The sequence below is a fragment of the Podarcis melisellensis genome, assembly GCF_964234715.1.
Source record: "Podarcis melisellensis genome assembly, chromosome: 2".
NCBI classification, from domain to species: Eukaryota; Metazoa; Chordata; class Lepidosauria; order Squamata; family Lacertidae; genus Podarcis; species Podarcis melisellensis.
Window position 1 is genome coordinate 79,256,029 of NC_138529.1, and position 22,875 is coordinate 79,278,903.

General features: G+C 41.7%; 1 protein-coding gene across 1 annotated transcript in view; it reads right to left on the reverse strand.

The window, feature by feature from the left end:
• Nucleotides 1-656: 656 nt before the first annotated feature.
• The window catches only part of TKT (transketolase), a 35,532-nt gene continuing 13,313 nt past the window's right edge, over nt 657-22,875 (reverse strand). Inside the window, exons 3-14 of the mRNA XM_081898327.1 lie at nt 22,002-22,115; nt 20,348-20,445; nt 15,101-15,292; nt 13,515-13,633; nt 10,125-10,318; nt 8,584-8,748; nt 7,236-7,392; nt 4,471-4,601; nt 3,741-3,824; nt 3,514-3,607; nt 2,095-2,217; nt 657-996 (exon numbers count right to left, since the gene is read on the reverse strand). Coding sequence (XP_081754453.1) covers nt 809-996; nt 2,095-2,217; nt 3,514-3,607; nt 3,741-3,824; nt 4,471-4,601; nt 7,236-7,392; nt 8,584-8,748; nt 10,125-10,318; nt 13,515-13,633; nt 15,101-15,292; nt 20,348-20,445; nt 22,002-22,115 — 1,659 coding nt within the window. The 3' untranslated portion in view covers nt 657-808. The remainder of the gene's footprint in view (nt 997-2,094; nt 2,218-3,513; nt 3,608-3,740; nt 3,825-4,470; nt 4,602-7,235; nt 7,393-8,583; nt 8,749-10,124; nt 10,319-13,514; nt 13,634-15,100; nt 15,293-20,347; nt 20,446-22,001; nt 22,116-22,875) is intronic.

The following is a 22,875-nucleotide window of genomic DNA, read 5'->3' on the forward strand; positions in this document are numbered from 1 at the left end:
CGAGGGACAGAAAATCGGGCTCTTGGCCTTCCTAAACCGATGGGAGATGTCGTTTTCTTCTCTCAGCACATGCACAAGAAGTGTGTTTGGTCAGTATTTAAGACAGGGATGAGTAACCAAGTCCCATGAGTCTCCAGCCAGTTTGCAGAGAGAGAGGCTGACAGCAAGTAGGAAAGGGACACCAGAAAATATGAGCAGAATCAGCTGGCGATAGAGGAAGAGGAGGATGGAAGAAATAACAGCCCCACTACTCTTGGTTGAAAATACAGTGCATGGAAATGTTTCACCTGAACATAGGAAGCAGGTAGTTGAAGTGAAATGTTTGCTTCTGTATATCGTATTTCACTACTGTGCCAAATGGGAAGTATTTCTGGACAAGCTGGCAGTTATGTGAGAGAGAAATGTTTCTCAGGGCTAGTAGTACAATGGAAACAGAAGAAGGGACTGAGATGTCACAGTGCTACATTCAAAGCCCTATGGTCAGCCATAAAATTCACAATCCCACAAGTGTTTGGAGAAGAGAGAAGCATCATAAATCATTTTGGTACATTAAATTACAGCAGTTTACTTGGATCTTTCTGTTTTACGTTATGTGCTATTGCCTTATCAGCATTTAGGTTTCCAGAAATCCTAACAGTTCAAAACAGCAAACATGATTTTTCTCCCAAAACTTACTTTTATTAGAATTCTTCCATTAAAACTCTGCATATAATTTCAACCCTGTTTGAAAGCTACAGTGTTTGGTGTTTTTTTTAACCATCCTTATCCCAAAACACTGCCTCAGAACACAATGGGTATACAACACAAACTACTCTGCATTCCTTGATTTGGACACTGCCACCTTAACAGCCTGGATGATGCCATCCTTATCGATGCCAAACATCCTAAGCAGCTCAGCTGATTTTCCACTTCTTGGTATGTGGGACACAGCCAAGCGAGTGACTGTGATCCCTGGCTCCCCAACCACAGCCGCAGCGACGGCTTCTCCAATGCCACCTAGGGAAAGATAATATACAAATGGATGATAAGTCAAGGCTAACAAGCTTTATTTCTTTGTAAGCAGCTTAATCCAGCTATTTAAAAAGAAAACAATTGGATAGTTCAGAGGGATTGGAAAGGTTGCAAAGTTGTTTGTCCCATGAGAGGCTTTTGCCTAAACAGTTTTTCTTCTAAGAAGATTAGTGCTTTGATGCCCAATCAAGACAGCTGATCTCCAAGAGTCCACACAAGCCATCCAAGTAGAGTAGTTGGATCATGAAGACACAGCAGATACAAAAATGCTATTTTATAAATGTCTAAAGGAGGACCTGTGGTAAAACGTTGCAGTGTGGAGTGCTCCTTTTTAGTGTTCCAGCCAGCCAGTTAGCTATGCTTTCCTCCACAAAATTCCATTCCACTATATCATTCCCCTGCCCCTCCACAGCAAACAGTTAGCATTCTGAGCACAATGAGCTTGTTCATTCCTCAATGGACATCTTTGAGGTTCCTTAGCTATTTCCCCCCCCAAATAATTTTTTTCTAGGAATGTTGGGGTTCACCCCAAGCCTGCTGATACCTCCCCATTCTGCGGGGATGGTGCCATTTTGGCTATATAACTAATGGCGCTCATACCCTGAATATCTGAAATAGAGGAAACAATGTCTTAGATATGTAGCTTATTAGATGATGTTGGACCCCCATCAACCCCAACCAACCCCATCAGCCCCAACCAACTAATGGTCAGGGATAACAGAGTAATATCTGGAGAGCCAGCAGCTCCACTACAACAGCAGGAAATGCAACTCCAACACAACAATGTTTAACTGTTGCAAGAGCACACCCAAGCTAGGATTGTCATGAGAGAAATATGTACCATGTATAGGTAGAGCTGAAGCACAGGAACTAGACAATAATCAGTGTCCATGTATTTCTCATCATTGTTATTAACCACCTTCCATGTATGTCCAATGCAATATACAAAATATAAAAAACCCTCCAAAGTTAGGAAACAACACGGAAGAGGAATTTAAAAACAAACAAAAAATGGACACCCACGGCAGAGACGTATATACAGTACTGAATTTTTTCCCTTTGTTATCATGTGTGTTGACCTACCTTCATAGTAATGGTCTTCCACAGTGATAATTCTGCCTTTGGTTGCTCTTGCATTTTCAAGTATAGTTTTCTTATCCAGAGGTTTTATAGTGAAAGGGTCAATCACTCTGACGGAAACTTTTTCTGAGAAAAAGAATGGGAACAGAATTATGCACCAGAGCATGTGGCTCAACAAAACAGAGGACAGGGGACTCACTAATGTTTAACGTTTCATACACATTTATTAAAGCATCCCAACGGAGTCTTTGAAACCACTAAGTATTTGGGTTCTAAGAATGGCCAGAATACGGTCAAAAACAAGCTGACTGATAACTAAATGTAAGCCTTACTTTCTCGTTTTGTCATTCCCTAGAATGAGGATACTCATGACCCACTTTCAAGGACCTTTACTATGATAACTTATCCCCAGAAGAATTAAGACACCCAGAAGCTATCTTATGGAATATCTAAAGAACTAGATAGCACAAGGTCATCATTCAGCTTCAGTCTTCTTAAAGCACAGCTGCCTGCTCATTTATCCAATGGCTATAATTGCATTAACTTATTAGTACTATCATCTTGTGGACTTCTTAATAGTGAGATTTCCTTTATTCCACCAAAGGTTATGTTGGAGAATGCCAATAGTCTTGGATAATCATGGCCCAGTACACTTCCGATACTAAAATGATGATATCTGGAGTGAAATGAGTAGCAACACATGTGTTTCAAGGAGCAAAATGAGGATGGGAATATGTGAACTACTGCTAGTTAGGTAGCCTGTAACTGAAGGTGTTCAGGTATGGTGCAACCTGTATGTTCAGGAAAGGTGACATTTCATCTACTGTGAAGCAAACCATGGTTTACTTATCCAGGACTATCCATCTAGTAAGATCTTGTGCAGATGCAATATTCCTAATCAATATACCACATGCTCACTGACTTCTCCTTTCCCTCCTTCCCTTTCATCCATGGTTCGTCTTGTACATGCACTGCATTGAGGCTGATTATAGTTACTCCGAACCAGGGTGACCTCAAGTGTTTAGAACCAGTTTGCATCAGATTCACCAGACCCTGTCAAAAGGGAATCTAGTTAGCTATTCTTAACAGTGATGTTAGTGGTGTAATGTTACACCATTGTTAAACAAACCATGGAAATTCACAAGGAAGAGAGGCCATGCAAATCCACATCACATTTCCAGTCTCTATTGTTCGTACCAGGGCTACGTTGCTACAGATAAGGTACATGTTTGGGTTTGATTTTATATATTAAACTAACTTTTTTCTTGCGTTTTTTTAAAATAGACTTAAGGCTCCAAGGAAAGGTATAGTAATTAGATTACACTTCTAAAGAATTTCCTATCCCCCCCCCCTTTATAGCCCTCATGTTCTTCCCTACAAGATGGCTGGTGTGCATTTCTCAAAAGAGTTTGGTGTAATCACCTCTCTTCAGTTGCTCAGCTGCAGCCAGTGCCTCATGCAGAGTTACTCCTGCTCCAATAACCGTGACCTGGTCATCTTTGCTCTTGAATACCACCTGATAACAACAGTAAAACAAAGAATTAGAGAAAGTTCTAGATTTACTGGAAAAAAGCTAGTAAAAATCACAATGTTCAATGACTACGTTCTTGTAGTTCAAGTCTTTTAGCAACTTTCAAAATGGCGCTCACCTTGGCTTGTCCAACATGGAAATCCTCATTGCTGCCGTAGATCACGGCATTTTCTGGACGACTGGTTCGTATGAAACAGATGCCCTGTTTTCAAAATGAACACAGGAGAGATTGTAACACCCACAATATCCCATGGAATTAAACTTCAAAACGGAAAAAAGCATTTAAAAGTCCAAACACCAAAATTAGTCTTTTTAAAGTGTGTCTAGTTCTTTTTAAAGTGTGTCTAGTTCTGGATGGGTGACCACCCAGGTATTATAAGCATGACACCTTGGGTTCCATGACAGAAGAAAAGCGAGGTATAAATGGAATGAAATAAACAGCCAACCAACAATGAAACTCTAACAAATTCACAGCAATGGGCACCCTTCCCTATATGCCTCTGCAACAGAAGTGAGCAAACTTCAGATTTGGAGGCAGTAATGGGCCAGATCCTTATCTTTCCCCCATCCCTATGCAGCAACTGTCAATCATCTGAGGTCATGAGGATGCCAGGCGATTGACACCTGCCAAAAGTCTCTTGCACATTTCCTTCCTAATGCCCACTGCACTTGGGAAGAGCTGCACAATGAGGAGTCCCAATGCTACCTATCCTCCATCTGATGTCATATATGATGTCAGGTGTAAGGCTTGCCTGAAATGAACTTGCAGGCCAAATGGGGAGGGCCAGCAGGTTCCCCACCCTTGATCTAAAACTCCCAAGCAAGCACCCTGCGGAAGAGTTGCAGACCTTTGTATTTGCAGCCAATTCCACTGCCTTTTCAGTGGACACAGCATCACTAGGGTAAAATACAGTTGAATTAGGAATGGCACGGAACATGCACAGATCTTCCAGCCCCATCTGTGAAGGTCCATCTTCACCTAGAAAAGAGATGGTTTAGGGGCGGGGGGTGAAAGAAAAATATCAGTGTCGAAAAGCGAACAAACTTCTCTGCATACTTCTTAAAACAAAAGGCATCCAAAATAAATATAAGGCACTCACAGGACCTGGAAGGGTACCTACCCTCTTCTGCTTAAACTTGGAAATAGCAAAGAAAGAAGATAGAAGGAAACTAAAAAGAAAGAAAACTAGGGTTATAAAGAAAAATCATGGAAAAATGCAGACGTAAATGGTAACTAAAACAATAAAGCAGAAACTAAATCACCACAACCCACAGAGGCAAAAGGAGAAGGAAAAGGGATATAGGGCTACGTACATGAGTACAGAAATGAAAGGAAATAAATACACGATTTTAGCCAACTGGCAAAAGAAAAATGTACAAGGTGACAGCAGGCATGTCTCAATTATTGGTGGAACACAGAAGAATTCATGGTTCTATCAGAATGTCCCATCCTGGGAGGGGGCACTTGAAGCTCATAAGAAGCTTACTTTTCAGCGAAGATTGGCTTAATGAAACCCACAGAGAGATGCATTATAATTAGGGATATATGTGGGTGTGGGTGTGTAGAGCAGTGAATGGCACAGTTCTAATTCCTCCAGGGCCAGCAGTAGGAAAAGCTGTGGATGCACTTGTGCCCTTCTGGTAGAAAAGTATTTACAGGAAACCAGTTAGAAGAACTGAGTGCATTTTTTCCAACTTCTACTTGGTTGAACTGACTTGTGAACACTGTCTGCCTTAAAAAGCAGCCAGAGGGCCACTCCAAAGTCATTTTTTAAAAATGTGGAATAGTGTTTGCAGGATGCAGTAAGAGTTACGGAAATGGCACTACCACATCCTTTATATATATACCTATTTAGTCAAGGACCCCAAAAAGCCCCAGTCGGTTGTGCATCTCTGCATTTTAATAAACTTGAGGGGATAGAGGTTTCTCTCATCATTGGAACTTAAGATCCCATTCCTGATAAGGGCAAGGATTGAACCTGCAGCCTCCTACATACAAACACACACTTCAGAAGTAGGCGAAGCTTTTATCCTGATGGCTGTGAGAGTTCTACTGAAATAAGATCTTGGCATGTGCAAAAAACAAAAGCACATGTCCCACCCTACAAACAGTAATAGAATGTGTGCACTGAAATATACACCGGCACCTGTACTTAAAAGAGGGCTTCACTGTACTGTCGAAGAAGCAACTGGAAATTCTTTGAAGAGAAGCACAAGTGGCAAGTGGTGTTAGAAAGAATCTGAGGCTAATTAATGGCTAAAGCGAGCAACCTGAACATGCGACAGCACTGAGAGACAAGTATAGCAAAGCCCAAGCTGAAAATTCCTGAACCACTGCCAAGCTGTTCAGGCTTCACTGCTTACATTTCCAGTGCAAACTCTGAGTGCAGCATGAGCAATACTTAAAGCCAATAAGGAAACTTCCACTGTGCTTTCCAAAGCTCAGATTTAAGAAGAAATTTGTGATAAGCCACTTGCAGTTCTAATCAGCTTTTAGTATGGTATCATTACTGAACCATACACTTTGTCAATGAGCTATGAAGGAACAATATTGCTCCCAAAGATCTGGCAGCTGCTGGCAAAGGTGATTTATACTCACATCTATCAGACAAAATGCTGTTCATAATAACCCAATTTGCACACACCCCTAAGGCAAATTATTTCTTGGCCAGAATGAGCAAGCATGCAGGTACCCAGAGTGAAAATTATGGCTACTTTGCTTATCTCTGGTCATGCTATTTCACTGTTTGTAGCTAAACCAGGGTTTGGCTTGGGGTTACATTTGAAGACAGACTTGAGGCTTGTCTCCCCCAAATAACCAAGGTTTTTGCTTGGTATAAACTCTGGTTTCTTGGGAGGGAGACTAACCACAAGCATATGTTTACAAAAAATGCTAAATTAAATCCTGTATTTGGCTCATGGCAGGGCAGCAGAACCAGGGGAACAACAAAGTGCATCAGTTTTCATGCTGGGCACCCACATGCTTGCTTATTCTTGCTAAGTCATAGTCTGGTTTAGTATTATGTACAAACAAGGTCATTATCCATATAGCAATAATAGAATAAAAGCTTGGGGGAAAAGCTTGCTTTGCTGTTTTAATTTTGTTGGGTATAGCCAGAGCGTCCTGCACGTTGACACAATGGTAAAGTGTAATGGTCATTTGGAACTAAATGAGAATACACAGCATTTTCTAGCATATGTTGGAACAATCTCTGATACATCCAAAACTCACTTTATTTGTCTCTAATGTATACATGGAATGTCTATTGTAGGCAGATCAACTATGTGAGGTTTGAAAAGTACACTTGGTCAAAGGACTTAGCAGACCATCAGTTTTACAAGCCTCATTTCCTCTATGATGCAACAAGTGATATCATATAAAAAGCAGAGAATAAAATTTGTAGACTACGATAATAAGGTAGGGTGGAGAGATTCAAAACAGTATTTTGAAATTACTTCCACTTCACCGGTAAAGCAAAGTTTAGATTTGAATATTTGTTTCAAACTCATATGGAGTTCAAACTTTAACCATGCCCCTTAGTTTTATGAGCTGTCTGTGTGCCTGCATCTGGGAGACTAAGGCAATCTGCTGAATAAATTTAAAGATGCTTACCAATGGATACACCACAGTGAGATCCACAGAGGTTGATGTTGCTCTCGGAAATTGCTGCCATACGGATCTGATCATATGCCCTGGTGTAAAATGTGGCAAAGGTGCTGGCAAACACAATGTTTCTGTCCCGGGTTGCACAACCAACGCCAACGCTCACCTGTAATGGGGGGGGGGGAGGGGAAGAGCAGATTAACCAGTTCCAGCAAAATTTGAGTGCTACATGCTGAGTTAGCTAAATGTTTTATGCCTATATAAACGATATACGTTTTATATATTTATATTCTTCCTCCGGGGAGAAATTCAGGGCAGTATACAAAGCTCTTCCATTCTCCCTTTGTTATCCTTACAACAAGGTAGAGAAAGATGGGAGTGACTCAAGATCAGCTGGTAAGTTTAGTGGATGAATGAACTTGGTCTCCATGCTCTTGGTCCAATTGCTACGTCACTACTTGACTAATAGAGCTGGAGTGCATAGAGGAGTGGGAAAGGAAATAAGAGTTACATGTGCCGACAGAATGATCATAGCAGTGCAACCTGCTCTCGTGCACATGTTTGTGGTGCACGAAATGTGCTTAAGCTCCTCAAGAAACTGGAAGTAATGGCTCTGGTTGCAGCAGCCTGATCTGCAGAGCTCTGAAGCAGAAGCTCTCTGACAATGGTAGGCTGGATATAGGGAGAGCAGCAGCAAGCTGTCCAAGGCCTGAGGGAAAGGAGAAACAGGGCAGGAGATGCTCTGAAAGAGGTGGGAGGGAAAGGTGGTTAACTATGGGGCTGAAAGAGGAGGAGAACTATGGGGCTGGTGCACTATGAAATGTGCCCTTGAATCAACCTGGCCGTTGCATGTTGCAGTGCACCTAGAAACCCTAAGCCCCTGGTTCCCAACATGGGGCACATGCCCCACAGGGGGCAATTTGATTTTTAAGGGGGGGGTAATTCGAGAATGAGTTAGACCAAGTTCATGACCTTTTAGCTTCCTCCATGTGAACAGGAGTTCCATTTTTGAATACAGTAATAAGAATTATATGTCACTGGGGAGGATCAGGATTTTAGAGATGTTTAGGTGGGTCATGCCCCCCCCCAAAGGTTGGGAACCACTGCTCAAAGCTCTTTAGGACATTGTATCTAACCAAGTCATCTTCAGAGCACCCAAATCAAAGGACAGCACTAACTTGAGTCTATTGATTTCAAAGGGTCTGCTTCAAGGATGACTTAGTTGAATACGAAACCTTATTTATAAAGGTAGGGTAATGGCAATGGTATAATTATGAGAGTGAGAATTTATCCAAAAAACCCCTGCTTAGTTTGAAGGAAGAAACAAACGAAGAAACACCCAAAGAAACCACCTTACCATGTTTTGTTCAGCGATGTAGCATTCAATGAAACGGCTGGGGTGCTCTTTTTTGAAAAGCTCAGAGAAAGTGGAATTTTTGGTATCCCCATCCAAAGCAACCACACGGTCACAGGCATGGCCCAGTTTGGCAAGGGCCAAGCCATAAGCTTTGCGAGTAGCAAACTGCGGAGAGGAAAAGGACATAGATGCCCCGTTTTCATTATGTTCAATTATTCTGTTATGCTGCAACTGCAAATCTCATAAATAAAAACCTTCGAAAATGAGTCCAAGACAAAACTCTGCATGACCAATATTACACTGAAGAGTTTCAAAGAATCTCTAATGCTCCCCTGTATGTTATAGTATGTCACATCAATACCTTATACTTACAGCCAACATTTTCAATGTTTACCATTCTGATCCTAAGCATAAAGATTGTCATAGCTAACTGAAGCATCTATAATATGTCCTTGCAATCCTGGTTAACTTCAAGCTTTCTGGTGTTGTGCTAGTAGTACAAGGGTCTTTATGCCTCTAGTCATCAAACACATCACAGCTGAAGTAGAAAGACCTAGGAAAAGGCCTCAGGGGAAACTGTGCTGAGAGAAGCCAGGTTGTCCTCATACGGTCACACCAAGTGCAGTGTTGTCCTTTACTTGACTAAAAGCTAGCCATGGGAACACAACCAGCGCTTCCCTAGAGAAGTGGAAACCCCAAACCACCCTTGCATGAGTTTCTCCTTCTGTCTCTGTTTACTTTGGCATCTAAGAGTTTCCATAAGGTTTTTCTCTGCAGGCTCAGGTAAGATTTCCATGCTCTTCAAATCTGAGGACAGGGAGAGAGACTGGTAAGTCTTCCTTTTCTTTTCCCATTTGCTGCATCAGTTCAGCTGCCTGACAGCTATAACTTGCTCTGCATCACAGCAGGTGAAGGAGACAACTGGCCAGTCATGTGACTTTGCCACTACTAGACAAGAGGGACAGGCAAACTCTCTACCTGGTTCATTCTTAAAGAAACAAAAAGTCTACCTGGGTCTAGAAATGTCAACCAAATTTGATCAGGATGTATCCCTTCCAGTCTGAAGTAGGGACCTGCAGCCTTCACTTGCAGCTATCCTGAATGTGCAAGACATCTCATGTGTGATGGCTCCACAAGTCCCATTCTTAGCAGTTACCTTAGAAGTGACTCACTAGAATTATGGCCTAGCCTTTTAAACAGGCATGAAGTAAAACATTTGCTTTGAGACTCACATGTACAAGATCAAGTTTGGCTCATCTTCAATAGTTTGACATAGCATTTACTCTTCTCCCAAAAGGTGTGACATTTTGAATGGGCATTTTGCTACTATGATGAATTAGTTACAATTGGAACTCCACTGAGTAGGCGGCTGAATGTCATCTGGAATATTTTACAGAATTCTGGACTGAAAGTTGTTTATTCTTATTAATCAACTTCATAAAAAACTCAGTTCCCAGAATAGTGAGCAAAAGCACCTTTCCAATCGCAAATATAAACCTAAGCTAGAATTGCTTGAGGAAAACAGAGAAAGGCCATCATACCTTCTCTCCTAACTTGTAATTTGGTGGTGAAGGCATCTTGACATTTCTGATGCTGACAACTGGTGCGTCTTCTTGCGGAAGGGCTGGCGAAAGCTTTTTCTTGTTCTGGATTCTATCATCAATCTCTGAAATGACTTGCTCGGCCATGTTTCTGGGAAGAGGTTTGCCATGCCAGTTTTCCTTATCCTCAACACCTGCGGATTACCATACACATAATTAAAAAAAGGAATTAAGTTAAATACAATACACTTTCTCAAAGTGCCAAGATCAGCAGCTTCTTCTGAGTTAGGCCCAAGTAAGCTAATAAGGTTATTTGCAAATGCAAACATCTTCCCATGAGGTTTAAGCTAGCAATGCCTTAGCCTGCCTCATTCCTGTTACAGTACTGTATTCCTTTGATCCTGCAGAAAGTCTCCTGACACACTCTTCCCTGGTGTTCCTACAGCTGAATTCCTTCTCCCTCCCCATTATACTCCCGGTTCCATTATTCAAAGATGCTGATGCTGAGAGTGTCATACTAAGACTGGAAAGACCTGGGTTAAAATCCCCACTCACCCTCCCCCCACTCATCCAATGTCACTATCATTCAGCCTGACTTACTTCACAGAACTGCTTTGAGTTTAAAATTGAGAAGCAGGGGAAGGAGATTCCTGAGCTTCTCCAAGGACCTAGCAATCAGTTAATAAAAATATAGTCCTAGTAATTCCTCCCTTCATCTTCTTGTCACCTCCTTTCTAGAGTAATCTCCTTTGGTGCTTGGGCCCACTAGAATGACCATATAACACACACATCTGCATCAGTTCAATTACAACATAAATGCATATTGCTATTATCCCTTTTTGGCCTCTCTTAGTCCTCTTTAGATCAAGAGCCTCTGCAACACGTATCATCACAATTTTGCTTCTGCAATCCTGCTAGCTAAATACTTGGAGCAGGTTGCACTATGTGTTCAAGTAAATGAATAAAATCAAGCCAGCAAATCAATAACCTTGACTGCAATAATGACATGCTAGGTATTCTGTAATTAAGGACCTGAATAAGCAGGCACTCTGTGCAAGCACGAAACGTCTCTTTGCTTCGGGAAAGAGCATCAGACAGACTGAGCTCTCACAGTAACAGGAGCTAAATACTGGATTCTTTTCGCCATACAGAAGTCTCACAGAATGGCAGCATTTGTTCCTGAAAAATGACAAATATCCTAAGTTTATTTAGCTATTTTTGAAATGGCTTAAGCCAGCTGATGGATGCACAAGATTAAAAATGTAACATAATGGGGAGGAGGGGGGAATACATGATAAATGCATAGTGGCACAAACCCCCAGTTGCCTAGCGCAAAGAGATTCATTATTCATTGTGATTTCAGCTGGTTCTCTACCAGAGCAGAATGGAATTCACATCCTTGCACGTATCCAAATTCAGCAGATGTGCCTGGGCTTTATTTAATTTTTAATGGGCACAGACTGCCAAGCAGGCAGGAGGAGCACAAAGATCTCTGCTGCACGGCTAATGAAACATTTGATGTGTCCTGCCACTTGTGACAGCTCACAATTCATACTGGAGAGCCAAGCAGAAGACGATTCCTGCCTACTATTTACCAAAAAGTGGCAGATTACTTAACGTGAAGCAGGAGGAAAAGCACAAGAGATATTTTTAAGGCTAACTCAAACTTCATTTGATATAAATATATGATATGAGTGAGCATCTCATTCATATTTAACAACTACTGAATTTTTTAAAAAATGTCCATGTGATTCTCTTGATTTATGGTTTGAATACTGCACACTCCACTTTTCCTGATTGCTTAATTTTTGGACTATAACCATTCTCAGGAATATGGAAGTACATATACAGGCATTCTCCTTTAAGCTAGTCCACTCTTCTTCCCTCATCCCCCTTGAATTGAGCCTAAACTTCTATTTTATTTAGCTTTACATCTCAGCACCATGCTTGACACTTTTGTAGCATGTTTACTGCACAAAAAGCTTTTCCTTTACAATAATCAATGAATTATGCTCCCTTAAGAACAGGGCTTTAAAAAATATTTCTGCTTAATATCCCAGATTGATCACATTTTATGTAATTTGTGTGGAAGACTATTATTCAAGTCTTTAGGTATGCTAATCAGGTTTGTTTAGTGCTTTGATTTGCTTTTGATTTCGTGGTGTATATAAATCTGGCTAAATATCAGATATAGCAAAGGGTTATGATTATATACAGAATAATTTACAGCTGAAGCTTGGTGTGAAAAGAAAAGGCTTAGAGTTCAGATCTAGTGTTTCCCACTATGGCACATACTGTGTTACCTTATAGGCAGGGATAGACAACATGATGTCCTTTAACCCCAGCCAACATGACCAACGCCGGTGATGTAGGAAGGGGGTGTGGTGAATGCAGGCCACCCCAGGTTTCATCACTGAGGGAGTGATCGCGGGGCCTGACCTGCAGCACGCCCGAGCCACACATCTCTCCTGGGGAGTGATGTGGTGGATTGGACACCTGCAGACTCCACGCTGCCTGAAACAGCAATGTGGGGCTTGCGGATTCTGTGGAGGTTCCGCGCAGCAGCAGCTTGCAGCGTCCCTGAGTGCAGGGCATTTGCGCTGCCCCAGGCACTCAAGCAGTTAGCTATGCCACTGACCAACGCTCAGGGATAGAGGGAGCTGTACTCCTGCTATGTCTGGAAGGTGACATGCCACCCTGTAATAAGGTGTCAGCCATCTTGCCATTTTAGTCACCTGCAAATGCAGAAATGTTTAGCAGGTGTTTCGGCTTGAGTGAGGAACTGATTTCAAATAACTGGTTCATACTGAAGTCTTACTGGGGGAAATCAAGCCTTTCACACTTAGTGATGTGGCATAAACATTTTCTAATGAGATCATTAATGACACTGTCATATAATCTGAGGTTTTCTGAAATCAAGCAGTATATATATTGACTTGTAGCTCAGTCTTTTCACCACTATGCTATACCAACTATCACATTTATTTCTCTCTCATTCGTATATATGAGTGTGTGTGAGTGTGTGTGTGTGTGTGTGTGTGTGTGTATGAGAAATAAATGTGATACAGTAGTTGGTGTAGCATAGTGGTGAAAAGACTGAACTTGTAGTCAGGAAACCCCTGCTTTTGAATCTCACATCTGCCTTGAACTTACTAGGTGGCCATAGGCAAACCACTCTTTCAGTCTCAGACCCCTTTCAGCAAAACAGCGTTCATGTTAATGCAGGGTTGCTGTAAGTATTACATAACAATATAAGTGTTATGAAAGCACTATGTAATTCCTTATCATCCTCCTTATCCTTAATAAAAAAAAAGTGGCTAGAAATACTATTAACAAGCAAATTATAGTGGTAGCTGCTGCTCAGCTGAAAAGTCTGCCGCCTGGCATCACCTGTTATTCCTTTGCCTTTATAAGTCTTGGCAATAATTGCAGTTGGCTGATGTTTGGCCTGGCCAAAGGCTTTGCACAGTTCCTCCACACTGTGCCCATCGACGACGATAGCATGCCAGCTAGGAATGCAAACAAACAGATTAGCTTTTAAAAGGATTTGCAGAGGCAACGCTTTTTATAAGAGCTCCGTGCCGAATAAGCAAAAGCAAGCACTAAACCGGTACATATAGTTATATATTATTAATAAGCTACACTATGGCATTTTTTTGTTGCAAGATGCAGCTATGATCCAAAGAATAGCTTAAGTGTACCAAAGGGCTTGGCACGCCCAATGAGAAGTTTTGCTTTGTTTTTTGAACAGCCAAGCCCAAGCTGTATCACAGTTCGCTTTATCAAACTCCTCAGTAGTTTACCATGTGGCCTGGGGAGCTGCAGTTTGAAAGAAATTAAGACCAGGCTCTCCTGGATGCTTAGGAATGGTTCTCTGGATCCCAGCAACATGTCAAAATCAGAAAATGTTGCACTTGGGCTTGTAGCCTTAGCTTATTCATTTTTGTCTCTGACTTATGGCACACTGAACAGTAGCAAATTTTAGTCCTAGCATATTCACCCTACCCTTTATAAATGAATAATAAAAGAACCAGTAGCTAAGAATATTAGGCAAGAATGTATCATGGACTAAAAGATAAATATCTTCCAAGTATTCATAAGCATAAAGGACCTTTGCAAAAACCAAGAATTATCTCTCTGAATAATAAGTTTTTACTTTTTCCACTTACTATCGCATTCTCTTTGTGGGCTCAAAGGCTATAAGCTACCTTCAGCCTGTTTAACCACTTTATTAAAATAACTATAAACTAAAGCAAGGTCTAGAATACTTGTTAAGGACACAAGAATCTATAACAATAAACCCTTTCTGAAATAGAGACAACACCTAAAGACTCAAATAGTTCAATGGGGCCTTTAAGCGTTTTAAGGAGTGAGGAAATAGCCAGTTTCCTCAAATGTGACAAATTTCAACAGAGCCAGAAATAAACACTATGAAAGCATGACTGTCAACGGCTAGACAAATTTAAAAAAAGCTTCCTTGCCATTTTGTGCTCTTCAAATGAAAGAACAGACTGACTCCTGGACAAAAGTTAACAACCTGTATCGGCCTTTACTTTTCTGTATTTATGATCCCTCTATATTGACTATCATGGCTCCAAGTTGGATGCAGACGTCTCTGTTTGTGGAAGGGATTGAGATTCAGTAGAGGCTCCCAGTGCATGAAGAAGGCAAGGTGATTTTCACCAAATCTGTCTTCTCCGTGTAGCCCCATGTGCTCTGTATCCTGACACTCTGGAGCAGCTTTTCAGAGAACACAGGAATTTTGGGGGAGGAATCAGGGGGGAAATGCCCTCTTCCTTCAGCGGGAGAGCCCTGTGGAAAGACTGCTGCCCCTAGAGATTTTGATTCTGCATTTAATGTTACTCCGAACTCAATCCACAAATTGAAAAGAGCACAGAGCAACCGAAGTTGAAGACATCATATATTTCTCAAATACATACATACATACATACATACATACATACATACATACATACCCAAAGGCTTCACAACGTTTTTGGTAGATTTCAACATGATGCTGCAGAGGCGCAGGGTCACTTTGTCCAAGTCGGTTAATGTCAAGAATAGCAACCAAATTATCCAGCTTGTAGAACCCAGCAAAGGCCATCGCCTCCCAAACTGAACCTTCAGACAATTCTCCATCACCAAGGACACAATAAACACGGTAGCTGCGTATTGAACAACAAAAATATTCAGTATCGTAAGCTGACAAAGAAGGAAAAGCACTTTTTTCAGATAAGCCTACACAGTATGGACAATACAACGGTAGCCCCAATGAAACATTTTGCCTTTAAATGACACTCTTCCTAAATAGATTTTGTTGCCCTTCTTCAAAGCCTATAACATGCTTCAGCTCTCTGAGGAATTTTGCTTCTGAATACTTTCCTTTCTTTTTACCATTTTTTGTTGCATCATTATTACATAACCTAGTTAGGTGTTACAGCAGCATATCTGTGTATCTGGAGAAAATAGGCCTGGGTCTTAGGAGCAAAAGGCAGGCAGGGGCACAGGACACCTCCGTGACTTACATCTCTAAAGCCCATCATGCCAGGCACATGCTTCCTAGCTTGACAGACTTTTGGTATCAAAACAACTTCAAGTGACAGCCATGGAAAGTCCTTTATATCACTTCCTTTTATTCTGAAATTCAGACCCTGCCACCATCACCAGCTTCCTGTGTGGCTGGGGAAGAACTGGATTTCAACACAGAAATCCTGCTGCCGTTACATTCGGTTTCACCATTAGGACAGGGGCAGGAAACCTGTGACTGCCCATATGCCCTTGGACTATAGTGCCCACTATCTCTGAGCAATGGCCACCCTGGACAGAAATTTCTAGTCCAGCAACATCTGAACGGTCTTAAGTTTCCCACCGCTGACTTTGCTACAACCAGAATGAGTGCGCTTGGCATACTATTACACGGCCTTCTCAAACTTGGGTCCCCAGATGTTGTTGGACCACAACTTCCATCATCCTTGACCACTGGTCCTGGTAGCTAGGAATGATGGGAGTTGTAGTCCAACAACATCCGGGGACCCAAGTTTGCAAAAGGTTGCTATAATGTTTCCAAAGCATGCTCTCTGGATACTAAAGGCATTAAGATGTTTTGGGTTATTTCTGTTCTGGCGGCCAGTTTATTTTGATTTATTCCTTTAATCAGAGAGAAAGTATACAATCCTCATTAGATGGGTCGATCCAAATGTCTTGTTTGTGTTGGTTTGTGACTCATTTATACTGAAAAAGCTTAAGTGATTTATGGTACTGGATGCGGCATAAAATAAAGTTTATGAGCCTAAAAGGTTAATCAGACAAAGGCTCATCTAGTCCAGCTTTCTGTTTCCACCAGCAATCCAGCAAATGTGTTCCGGAAAATAGGCACCAAAACATAATTTTAGAACCGAATTTAAAATAACAAGTCAGTTTTGAAGACAGGAAGAAGAAAACACAATTTTTTAGGGCTGTGTCAAAGTAATCACAGAAAACTTACACATGTGCAGATTAAAGCTTTATGCTAGCTATGCTATATTTCTTATGGCTGCCATCTGCAGGGGTATGGACACAAGATTTATGCCTGCATTTGGGGATTTGGTTTGACAGGTCACACAAGGCTTGTGGATGCTCTCCGATGTCCTGTTCTATGATCAGGCTTGCACTATAGACATAAGCCTGCCTTAAATGTCATAGCTTCTCCCCTTCCCCAAGAATCATGGGAAGTATTGATCTTATTAGAAAGCCCTCTCCCTCCCTTTGTGGAATGAGCCTATGGAATGAGCTGATGCAGGATATGGTAGCAGCCACTAGCCTAGATGGCTTTAAAAGCAGATTAGACAAATTCATAGAATATAAAAGGCTATTAGCTTCCACTAGTTATGATGGCTATATGCTACCTCCAGATTTAGACAAGATGCCACTGAAATACGGTTGCTGGAAACAATAGTTGTACTATTTTATTGTTGTTAGCCGCCCTGAGCCCGGCTTCGGCTAGGGAGGGCGGGATATAAATAAAATTTATTATTATTATTATCATTATTATTATTAGTGAGAAATGTCTTCATATTCTGCTTGAGGGCTGCCATGGGGCATCTAACCGGCTAGACTAGATAGGTCTTTGCTCTGATGCAGCAGGATTCTGTCCTGATGACAACAGGCCTCTGTAATAGTTTTATCAGCACCCATGCAAAATTACAGTCATTTAGAAGCTATGTCTGACATTACTGGAACCTTAAGCACTACAGATTAATATTGGTTTTAGGATTCTAACATAAACGTGCCCTGAGAGGACAGCTTTTGTTCATAGTCGCACACCATGAGAAACAGGGCTGCAGACAAGCATTATTCAGCTCCTTAATGCAGGTTTTTAAGACCAAAATTCAAGCCCTCCTAGTGTAGTTCACTGAACTAACTTCCTTTGTTCCTGTAGGCTGCTGCGGTTGTTAAGAGGCCTAATAATGTGTGCCCGTGTGCCCTAGAAAGTATTTAAGAAGCTCGTAATGAGCAGCAAGAATAATCTGAAACACACATTATTCTCTACTTTTGGTTTTTCTGCCTAAGTCAAAACCTCACCTAAAGGTAATCAAAATGAGTAACCAGAGGGAAGCTGTGAGTCATTAGTGCCAATTATTGTAGAACGAGAATGTAACCTTGAGGGGGGAAAGGTGCTCTAACAATGACTCTTACTGTAAAGCTGGAATGAATGCGTGCCTGCTAAACACACCATCACTGTGACTCAGCAAAATCCTTGGGAAAGCTCAGCTATTACTTTACATGTGCTGTTTATAATCTATCCAGCCAGAGGCAAGGATTTGCACATTATTCAATATGTATATTTGAGTCTAAATTCTTAACCTGTAAGAACTGCTATACCTCAAGGGAAAACAAGTTGGGACACTAAAATGCTTGAAGTTTTGTTTGCTTGTTTTACAGTTCATAGCTCCAACCAGCACCAATGGAAACTCCCTTTCTGGGTTGAAGTGACAGCATGAGGCATATTTAGCAGAGGATAGAATTTCCCACCCACATATCACTATTAGCTGTAAAAAAAACCAACCAAACATACAAATGCTACTTCCAAAAGCATTTAGAGTCATGTTTAATCTGGCCCTCAGTTGTGGCCTACTGCAGTTAAATAAAAGGTTCAGCTCCACTTCCATTATACTGGGTTTATCCCCACTTCTTTCGTGTCATTAGCATCTGCCACAAGTAAAAGCACTGGGAGCAACAGTCTTGCACAGCAATGTTCCTTCTTGGTATGGCTGATTATATTAATATAGATTAGAAATCTTTTCATTTATTAAAAAGGTGCCCAAGACTCAGCCTTGCATTTAAGCACTAGCCTGGTAGTCACAAGTGATTAGGAACTGCTTGCAGGTTGAGTGCATGATGATATTCTAAGCAGGCGAGTGGTGTTAACAGAGGGATAGAGGAGTCTGTCCCTGCTAAGCAACCATCAGAGAGACTAAGGGAGTTGCCGGAGGATGGAAACCCTTTCCCATTTACTTCCAGCACACAAATGCCACAGCTTGTTGCAAAAGGAACAGAGCTCTCCATCCATCCTTTGCTAGCCGCCAGCAAGCTTGTAAACATTTCTGCAGGCTAATAACTTCTATGGGCTTATTTACAAGGTCTGTGAGTTTTAAAAAGCACAGCAAAAGAACTGATTTTAAAAACGTTCTTAGAAAAAGTTGCAGATGGCAGGTGTTGTCTTGCATTGTTGTTTATTCTGATGCAAATTTACATAGTTATAGTCAACTAAAACCCATATGATCAAGAAACTAGCATTTCTTTAATCAGGTGACAGTTCTACTTTAGGATTTTTTCAAATGAGCAAAGGCCAATATGGATTGTGGTGCATCCTGGTAGGGACAGCAAGGGATAGAAAGAGCCACTGTGAAGTAACTGCTGCATTGTGCAATTTGATGCCATTTTTTTCTGGCAGACAGGTTGACATTTAATGGGGTGATTTGCTACCCATCCCAGTATCTCATGATGGGGAATGCACCGGCGGCAGCATTTAAACCTAATATGCAGCTGTTAAAAGTCCCAGGAGGCTGATGGAACTAAGTTGACAATCCTAGATGGACGTAACATCCCTCTCTCAGCCTTAAGATTTTGTGAATCAAACTCAACTCCAAGTGACAGGGTCCCCCCCCCCTCCCAGTTTAGCTTTTCTGCATTTCCTACTTCCTCAAATACTTCATAGATGACTGTATAATTTCTGGGCTGATTTGTCTGTTTGCCGAAACATCAGTGTGCAAATTAAATGTATTTGTGTGAGAGGTGAGGTGGGGTGTGTGAATATAGCAAGCTGGCAATAATACAGCAAGGCAGGAATAAAAATGAATAAATACTGATGAGAGCAGTTCATGCTATCATCTACAGTAAATATCATTTGTGTTAGAGCACGTATCTGCAAACCTTATTAGTCACCTAGCTAAATTACGATTTTACAAAACCCTGGCTATGCCCCAGCATGACGTGCAAAGAGCCAGTGAGCACCAACCGTAGGCAGAGATAAAGTCTTTCTATGAATACCACCTGCCAGGCTGCATTAAGATCAGCACATCAGTGTACACAGAAATGCTTTCAAGCAAGTGAAGTGTGCAATGTAAAATTGCATTTACTCAGCAACCCAGATTTTCATGCTCTAATACTGTCACATAAAATACATCAACTTCCCCAACACACACACAGACAAATGCCTTTGGATATCTACTTTTCTTTCTTTAACACCACATGAAGATTTTCATACCAGTTCTAACAGGACTATTGCCCTTGAACTCACTACGAGTTGCACAACAGGGTTCTTCTGCATAATATCCTCTAACACCTTTGTTGGACAATGCTGTGTTGCCATAACAATCTTTGAACAAAATTCGCTTTCGCTCAAGCTAAATACTACTTTCATATAAAGTCACCTTTCTATTCCATTGTCACTAGCATTATTTCTACAGAGGTATGGAGATTCTTGCTCTTTCTCTCATACATACATGGACACCAAACAAGCTATAATTGCATTTCAAAAGGTTGTGGACCAGATTTGGGATTTTTTTGCTCTGTGCCCAATTTAACAACAGATGAATCTTGTTAATTTAACAGGGTCTGCATTCTCAAACTTGAGACTGGAAACTTGATTGTGTAACAGCATCATGGGCAGTTTTGCTTCATTTCCTTATCCATCCATATACCTCCATGCAAGCAAAGAGGGTGAAATATTTTCAAGATACCTGGCTTTGTCAAAGTACTTCCCGGTGTAGGCCATACCGCATGCAGCACCCAATCCTTGACCGAGTGATCCAGTAGCGACATCAGTGAATGCTTGTTTCTAAAAAGAAGAAGCAATAGCATGTAATCAAAAGAATACCTGCTTCATAAACCCTAAAGCTTTCAATCCTAGGCACACCAGCATTGAGCCCAGTTGGGGTTACTTCCAAGTAAGCATTCACAGATCAGGCTGCATGTTCAACCCTGACCCAAAGTTCCCACAGGTACATCTAGTGAAGCAGGGAAAGATACCACCGTAACTCTCTGAAGACTACTTTGTGAAGCTCACCTTTTCACCACCAATACTCATCTTTTTAGCCCTCTAGATTATCTAAGTACCATACCCCACCCTGCCCTTGAAATCTGGCCCTTAGTCAGCCTTAGCTGCCAGATCAAGCACTCCCTCTGAGCACTTCAGGAAGTCACGAGAAGAGCCTATGGGCTGCATCCAATTCAACTGGAGTTCCATTCATGCAACAAGACTACGTCTTCTGTGTGACTTTTGGGTGCTCTGGTGCACAAGGGGCTGCGGGGAAGAGGAAGCAGACATTCCCATGTGCAAGAGGTAGTATGTTGTGTGAGCAGATCAGCAGCCCCGGATGCAACCCTACATGAGTAAATTAATGCAATACAGGTGTGTCAGGAGTTAAGTATTACTCTGCAGTCATAACCTATCTCTGAAGGTCTGAGATGCAAAAGCTGCACCTGCCCCAAATATTTAAAGCCCCATTTTCTGCTCTTAGCTGGCAGCTGTTGCAATGGTCATGTTAAATAGATTCTAAAAAACAAAGAAAGCATGCTGAACTAATCATCTTGATCAGCTGTACATTTCAAAAACAGCTGCTCATTAGGTGAACCTGTGCCTGGCAACGCTCCCTCTTAACATCAGTCCAGAGACAAAGCAGAATGAGACTAGGCAACTGTCCGTGGATCTGCCATTCTACCATGTTCAAGAGCAGAGGGTGAGAGATCAAACTCTACAGCCACTTCCATGGGCTTCTGCATCTAGGGCAGGCAGTGGCAGTGTGTGGAGGGGATTTGTGGTGAAGCATCCATCCATTCTCAGAGGTATGAGAGATGTGTCAGAGCATCATAAAAAGTAGCCTGTTTTAATAAAGGTAAAGGTAAAGGGACCCCTGACCATTAGGTCCAGTTGCAGATGACTCTGGGGTTGCGGCACTCATCTTGCTTTACTGGCCGAGGGAGCCAGCGTACAACTGTGGCCAGCATGACTAAGCTGCTTCTGGTGAACCAGAGCAGCGCACGGAAATGCAATTTACCTTCCTGCTGGAGCGGCACCTATTTATCTACTTGCACTTTGTGCTTTTGAACTGCTAGGTGGGCAAGAGCCTGTTTTAATACCATAGCTAATATTGACATGCATGAAAGTAAAGGCATTGAGTGCTGTTCTAAAATGTAAAAGTAATCATCTTTGGTTGCTTTCTCGGGGGGGGGGGCTTTAACTATACTACATTTGTTGTCAACCCATGGGTTTATTTCTGTTACCTAAACCATTGCTAAACTATCACTATGAACCAGATGTCGACAGTAGTGTAAAAGATACACAAACATTTTGATTCCTAAGGCAATCTCTCTGCGTTTTCCCGAAATACTCACTGGCACAGGGTGGCCTTCCAAAATGGAATCAATTTTCCTCAGGTTTAATAACTCTGATTCATGGAGGAAGCCTGCTTCAGCCCAGGCAGCATACAAGATTGGGGCTGCATGACCCTAGACGAAGGGGAAGAAACAAAATCAACAATTGCAGACTATCTTAAGAAGAGAGGAAAATAGCATGCAAGGATATGGAAATGCTCGTGTCAACATGTTGCCCTCATATTCTGCTTGCAGGCATCTAGTTGTCTACTGCAAGAACAGGACGCTAGAGTAGATGGGATTGTTGCTTGATGCAGCAAAGCTCTTGTGTTTGTTTGTTTTTTAAATTAACTATTGAGGAGAAAAACCATTAGATATCATACTAGTGACATGGTCCCTGCTGAAGGGTCTTATTCAAATCCGAGAGTTTAAATGAGGCAAAAAGGGACAGTGAACTAGTAGAAGGGGGAAAGGGGCTCAACAGAAAATGGGGACGGCTGTTCTAGAACAGGAAACAGCATGGCAAACATGGCAAAAACAGGAGTAGGAAGTAATGGAAAAGAGTGGGAGCAGACAAGCAGTTAGAACAGGAATAAGGGAAACTTTTTAAAAATAAGTATGTCTACATGTGCAAAGGGGGGAAAATTGAAGTCAAAGACCAGAAGGCTGCAAATACTTTCTCCCAGTCTCTACTCTGTTCTGGTCATTGTAGAGAGAAGCAAATGCCCAAAGTGAGAGGTGAGAAACCAAAATCCCAAGGATCCTGCAATATATGGGGCCTCCTGGTTAATGGTTTGCTTCTCTTCATAAGTGAGTTTGAGCCCCACTCCCCATCTCAGGGTGTACAAAGAGGTAGAGAAGGAGTAACAGCCCAAAGCAAAAGACAGCTGGCTGA